The sequence below is a fragment of the Cervus canadensis genome, chromosome 5, assembly GCF_019320065.1.
Source record: "Cervus canadensis isolate Bull #8, Minnesota chromosome 5, ASM1932006v1, whole genome shotgun sequence".
Classification (NCBI taxonomy): Eukaryota; Metazoa; Chordata; class Mammalia; order Artiodactyla; family Cervidae; genus Cervus; species Cervus canadensis.
In genome coordinates, this window is record NC_057390.1 from 99,500,670 (window position 1) to 99,506,833 (window position 6,164).

Below are 6,164 nucleotides of genomic sequence, written 5' to 3' on the forward strand. Positions count from 1 at the left end.
CTCCAGCAGGCCTCCCGCTGGCCAGCCGGGGGTGGCCCCTCCCTCCCGCCCCCGCCTGCGCCCGGACACCTACCCGCCGTGTGCCAGGTGGTCCCGGAGGTCAGCCGCTCCCGCTCCAGCAGCACGGCCCCACTCACGCCCAGCTTGGCCAAGTGGTAGAGGGTCTGGCAGCCCAAGCTGCCCCCGCCGATGACCACCACGCTGGCTGTGCTGGGCAGGGGCCGGCTTGGGCCCCGGGCAGCCGCCGAGGCGTCCTGTGCCTCTTTCAGGGTCCGCTGGTACGGCACGCTCTTCTCAGACGTGGGGCCAGCCCCACTCGCCAGGGGTCTCAGCCCCCGGGCCGGAGCAGGGCTCTGGCGAGGACGGGTGGCCGCCACGCCACGCAGGGCTCGGCTCAGCGAGGCCATGGGAACTCAGCTTCAGCACTGTGGGGAGCTGGGGAGAGAGCCGGGGCTGCCTGAGTGTGGGAGCAGTGGGTCCTGGAGCCCCCACGCTGCGACCTCCCCGCCTCCCTCCTGCCACCCACCCATGGCATATGTGCGCCCTGCATTTGTCTGGCCCAGGTCTACGAGGGTCTCTACTCTTCAGGCTCCGGCTGGCCCCAGGGGCGACCATGGTGTGGGGGAAGTGGACGGTGTTCATGCTGAGACAGGACCACAGTGGGGGCGGCAGGGGTCACAAGGCCAGGACCCCCAACTCTCCAGCCTACACTCAGCATGCCCTCCGGGGGAACTCCCGTCTCAACCCCACACAGAAGTTATTTCTGCCACATTGGCCCCCACAGCCCTTCAGGACCCAAGGGAGAAAGTGAGGAAGGCAGTGGGGTCGGCCTCCGGCTCCCTTGGGCCGTCTTGAATCCAGAGGGTGGGCAGCCTCGCAGTAGCCTGCAAGGCTCACCTTGCCTCCCTCCTCCTTCAGGAAGCCCTCCCAGCCCTCCCCAGCCAGAAGACCCTCACAGTTATAAGAAGACAGTGACGGGGAGCCCACCTTCTAAGGAGATGAGGTGCAGGTGAGGTCTCCTTAGGGGAGGGTCCCGGAGGGGAGGACAGGACGGCTCTGAGGGGCCCCGGGCCCACTTGTGGGTCAGCAGGAGAGGTCAGAGGGATGTGGCTGAGACTGCGGTCCTGGGGGGGCTCCTGCACCTGCATTAATAACCGTGACGGTGTCAATCAGCCGATCAATTAACGAAGTCCACTTGCATTTTCAAGCGTGCGGTACATGGCGAGCTGGGAACACGCGTTCTCTCTGCTCTAAAGTCAAGACGACTGTTGTCCCCGTTTCACTGGGTTGGGTGGGGGGACTGAGGCCCAAGGAAGCTGGCAAAGCTGACCAAGGTCACAGGGCCACCGTGTGACCGAGCCTGCTGGCTGTCCTGCCCCCTCCTGACCTCTCGCGGCTGGTTTGGGGGTGGAGAGGCCGGGGGGGCCCACTGCCGCCTCCTTTCCCACCCCTCCCCCCACCCAGGGCTCCCGGGTGGTCAGGGCTGTCCCGCCCCCACCAGTGACCCCCTCCCTCCTGGGGCCTGGGGGCAGGAGGGGGAGCGGGGAGGGGTGATGGCAGGGCTCCGGGTGTGGAGGAGTTGGAGGGCAGGGCAGGGCCCCCCAGTCCCTCTGTCAGCTCTGCCTACCTGCTCCCAGGCACACGTCTGCACGTCCCTGTGGCCTTTGGATGACCCTACTCTGCCGGGAGCCTCCAGCAGTGGTTCCTGCTGGTGGAGACTTGGCATCACGTGGCTGCCCAGGACACCTTCCCAGGGCCGGGCACCCGCCGCCCCCTCCCCCCCACCAACCAGGCCATGCGGCATAGCCCAGCACACACCTGCCCGGCCCCGGCCTGGCCTCCTCCCTCCCTCCTGCTGCCCCATTGCCAAGGCTTCTGGCCTGGGAAGCTGCCAAGTGCCCCTTCCCCGCCTGCAGCCAGCCCCGCTCTCCCACCCGGGCGGGCCGGCCCCCACCCCCAGGGACAGCCTGGTGCCCTCTGGCCAGGGCAGCCGCTTCACCATCGACCCCCTCTCCTGCCCCCCCCAGCTCTGTCCCAGCCGAGTCAGCAGCCTGGCCATCACTGCCAGGGTTGGGGGTCAGACAGAGGGGGTGGGGCCCCAGGGACGCCCTCCTTGAAGGCAGTAGGAGGAGGGGTGGTGAGGGAGGCATCAGACCCAGCTTCTGCCAGGAGAAGGCGGGCTGGGAGGGTGCCCAGGCCCCCGCCCCACACACAGAGTCCCGTGGTTGTGTCCGCCCAGCCCGAGGGTCCCTGCAGCCAGAGGCAAAAAGAGTCCCAGCCCACTCCAGGCCTGTCCCACCCCGCTGGCCCAGGGGAGGGACCGGGCCCTGCCCTCCCAAGGGGTGTACCTCCGGCTGGCCGCAGAGCTCCGAGGCCCCGAGGGCCTGCCAGCGCCCAGCTCAGCAGCTTCAACGGTGCCGTCACCTCCTTCCTTCCCAGCAGCAGCCAAACAGGAACCGGGGCGGCCCCTGCCCCCCTCCTGCCCTAGCCCCAGAGGCCCTCCGCCAGCCCCCTGGCCCTCCCACCATGGGGCAGGATGCACCGCCCACCACCCGGAGGCCAGCTGGCCGGGAAGCTGCGGAGCAGGCCGTGCTGAGGGCAGCAGAGCGGAGCTGCGAACCCGGAGGCCCTGCTAAGTCTGCACGTGGGGCAGGTGACCTCAGCTCCTCACCCCTAAACAGGGGTCACGGGTTCTGCAGGTGAACCCGTGCACACCCGTCTGCCCGTCCACACCTGCCCGTGCACACCCGTGCATACCCGTCTGCCCATGCATGCCCGTGCACCCCAGCTCCTCACCCCTAAACAGGGGTCTCGGGGTTCCGCAGGTGAACCCACACATACCCGTCTGCCCGTCCACACCTGCCCGTGCACACCCATGCATACCCATCTGCCCATGCACGCCTGTGCACCCCAGCTCCTCACCCCTAAACAGGGGTCTCGGGGTTCCACAGGTGAACCCACACACACCCGTCTGCCCGTCCACACCTGCCTGTGCACACCCATGCATACCCGTCTGCCCATGCACGCCCGTGCACCCCAGCTCTTCACCCCTAAACAGGGGTCACGGGTTCCGCAGGTGAACCCGCGCACACCCGTCTGCCCGGGCACGCCATGCTTCCCGCACCAGAAAGGCACTTAGCACCGCCAGGCGGGCGGGAAGCACTGGGTCAGCAGCAGCCTTGGGCTGGGCCGGCGCTCCTCAGTCGGGTGATCCAGGGCCTCAGCCCGGACCTGCCTGTCCAGCCTCAGCTGCTCACCCCCAGGAAAGGGGTGCTCACCACCCTCGGAGGCAGAAGTCCGGGTTGCCCCCCACCCCACTCCTGGCCACCCAACAGTGCCCATCTGCATTCTGCCCTTCGGAGTTCCCGGATGCCTCAGCTGCTGGGTGGGCCACCCCTGAGCCCCCGCTTACCCGCTGCACAGCGACCAGCTTCCCAAGGCAGGGATGCCGGCCTCCATCTGACCGTCAGGGGCACCAGGGCCCAGAGAGGGGAGTCAGCTTGCCTGGGGTCACACAGCAAGCTAGTGGGGAGCCAGACCAGAGCCTGCAGTCTACCCCTGGGTCTAGGGCATCTGGTTTGTGCTCAGGCGGAAGATGCCCAGAGGAAATCTGGAACAAATAAGTATGTCCACCTCTGAATGTGCTAAGAGTCAGAATAAGTGCTGAGATAAAATAGGACTTCTTCCTTCCACTGGATCAAAAAAAGCAACATTGAAATTTCGGTCAATGAACAATGTAGTAATATTGGCTGCTAATACAGGGAGTGATACAGGAGAGACACTGCTGGGATCAACACAAATATCTGTGCTCTTATTCCCACGGAGTGTCCAAAGTCTTCTGCCAATTTCTCCTCCACACTTACTGAGCACATTTGTTGTTCACTCACTCAGTCATGTCTGACTCTTTGCAACCCCATGGACTGCAGCACACCAGGCTTCCCTGCCCTTCACCAACTCCCAGAGTTTGCTCAAACTCATGTCCATGGAGTCGGTGATGCCACCCAGCCATCACTGAGCACCTACTGTATGCAAAACACTGCTGGGAGACCCAGAGTCAACCAGGACCCAGTCCCTGCCCTTGGGGGCTCAGGGACCAGGAAGAAGAGAGGCAGGAAGGGGCAAGGCAGCCACGAGGCTGGCTGTGATGACACTGATCCTGAGCAAGCTGTCCTTCTTTTCAGCAGAAACCCAGGAGGGCATCTCAGAGGAGGTGGCCTCAGAGGGCTCTGGCCTCCTGGTTGCTGCTGCCTCTGTCAGTCCCCATCACGGGGACAGAGACTCTCACCCACTCCTTTTATCCCTCTGGAGGAAGGCTGGCTCCACCAGTGAGAGGCTCCCCAGCGGCAGTGCTCAGACCCAGGGCAGGGAGGTCACCAGCCCAGACACTCAGTGGAGAGCAGGCTTGGCCCTGCCACCTGAGGCAGGGCTGTCCTCCATGCATGGAGGGAAGGAGGGGTCAGAGAGGGCTAGAGAGCAGCGTGATGAGGTCCTCGAAGGACACAGGGTGCACAGGTGAGGGACGCCATGGTCACTGCAGCCCCAGGACACAGGCCGCGGCGGGCAGCCCAGCCCTCTCTTGGCTCCGTGCTCAAAGACAAGCAGCTGTTGCAAAACTGTCCCAAGCAAGCAGGCAGCACAGTCCCGGTGGACTTTGGACAAGGGGCGGTGGCTGAAGGGCTGGGCCTGCGCGTGGGTCAGAGTTGTAGAATTTGTCATCCATTAGGCTCTGCCTGGGTCTGGGAGAGGCGGGTGCCGGGCAGCTGGGCTCCAGCCAGAGACACGAGACAGGGACCTGTGGCCAGCTTGCTGCACCATCTGGGCTGGTCTCTCAAGCCTCGGTCTCCCCAGCTGGAAACTAAGGACTGTAACCCTTGCCCTGTCGGGTTCAGAGAATTTTGCAAGTTTCTCTGCAGATTATTATCAGCCCTGAGATGCCTCCTTCTGGCCTAGGCTGGCCCTTTTCACATGCCCAGCCAGGCCTCCACCCCCACCTGCTGGCCAGGCTCCCGGGGCAGAGGGAAGAGTCTGCAGGCCACCCTCTGAATGGGCAGATGTCCAGGGGGGAGCAGGGGCGTGGGCGGGGGGAGGCGAAGCTCCTCCGTGGAGCTCTGCTTGGCGCCGGGCAAAAGGGACACTGAGTAACAATCTGACGACACCTGGCAACGCGTGACCCAGCCTCACCTGGTCCCTGGACCCAGTGCCCTCCCAGCCTCGGGCACCTATGGGGGTGGGCAGGGCATCAGCTTGCTGAGGGCTTCGTGTGTGTCCTGTCAGAGGAGGCAGAACACGCTGCTCACTGCAAAGACGAGCAGGCCGAGGCAGAACACAGCCAGCGGGCAGGCGCCAGACCCAGCTCAGGGGAGTTTCCAGAGCAATGTTTAAGGGCTGCCTTGGCACTGCCAAGATTTTGCTTTTCCAATAAGAACCTTAGAAATAATAATAATAATGATGAATCAACTCCCTGCCCATGACTTCATGAAGACAATGCTTTATCACCCGGGAGGAAGCAGTCCTTCCAGGGAGACAGGTGGGCGCCCCTCCCACGGAGGGCAGGTGTGGAGGGCTGGGGTCTGTGGCCATCCGGGTTCCACCACGGCACACAGAGTGGGTGGGTGTGGGCAGCTGCGGGTCAGAGCCTCGAGGCTCCCGCTGCACTCCGTCATTTGCTTCCAACGGTATTTGTGATGGAAACAGACGTGGGGCCTTCACCTGAGCACTGGGCCGCTGAGCCCCCTCCCCGGGCAGGTCCAGCACCGAGATCCAGGCAGTCGGTGGAGGCTGGGCCTCCGCGGGGGTCGCCCCTGGTGGCCACATGTGAGTATGACACCCCGGGACAGCGGGACCCACAGACTGGGGACGCAGCCCCAGGACAGGGACCTTCCCCCAAACGCGACCCGCATCCGGGCAGGGAGGTGGACGCCCCCCGGGACCGACGGCCCGGCTCTGCCTGGTTCTCCCGCTGTCCTCCCCACGGACACGCGCCTGGCAGTCCCCTGACGGTACTGTCGGCTGTCTGAGCGCTGTGTGAGCGCCCCTCTCTGTGACTGAGACCCACGCACTTAATTCCGTGTTTATTCTGTGGATTTTGAGGCCACGTGACGTGTATTAACCTCCAGGACTGTTTCAGCTTATTGTTAGTGAGCCACCTCTTCCAGGGGGTGCCC

General features: G+C 64.6%; 1 protein-coding gene across 6 annotated transcripts in view; it reads right to left on the reverse strand.

Annotated features, from left to right (window-relative positions):
• Window positions 1–2,487, reverse strand: part of SARDH (sarcosine dehydrogenase) — a 68,791-nt gene extending 66,304 nt beyond the window's left edge. For 2 of the 6 annotated variants that reach the window (XM_043470069.1, XM_043470070.1), the window contains exons 1-4: window positions 2,349–2,487; window positions 1,628–1,708; window positions 988–1,142; window positions 74–435 (exon numbers count right to left, since the gene is read on the reverse strand). In XM_043470069.1, coding sequence (XP_043326004.1) covers window positions 74–407 — 334 coding nt within the window. In that variant the 5' untranslated portion in view covers window positions 408–435; window positions 988–1,142; window positions 1,628–1,708; window positions 2,349–2,487. Of the gene's footprint in view, window positions 1–73; window positions 436–987; window positions 1,143–1,627; window positions 1,709–1,818; window positions 1,932–1,954; window positions 2,250–2,348 lie in introns of those variants that run through there. The other 4 variants (XM_043470065.1, XM_043470068.1, XM_043470066.1 and 1 more) reach the window with 4 other exon arrangements.
• Between the last annotated feature and the right edge of the window lie 3,677 nt (window positions 2,488–6,164).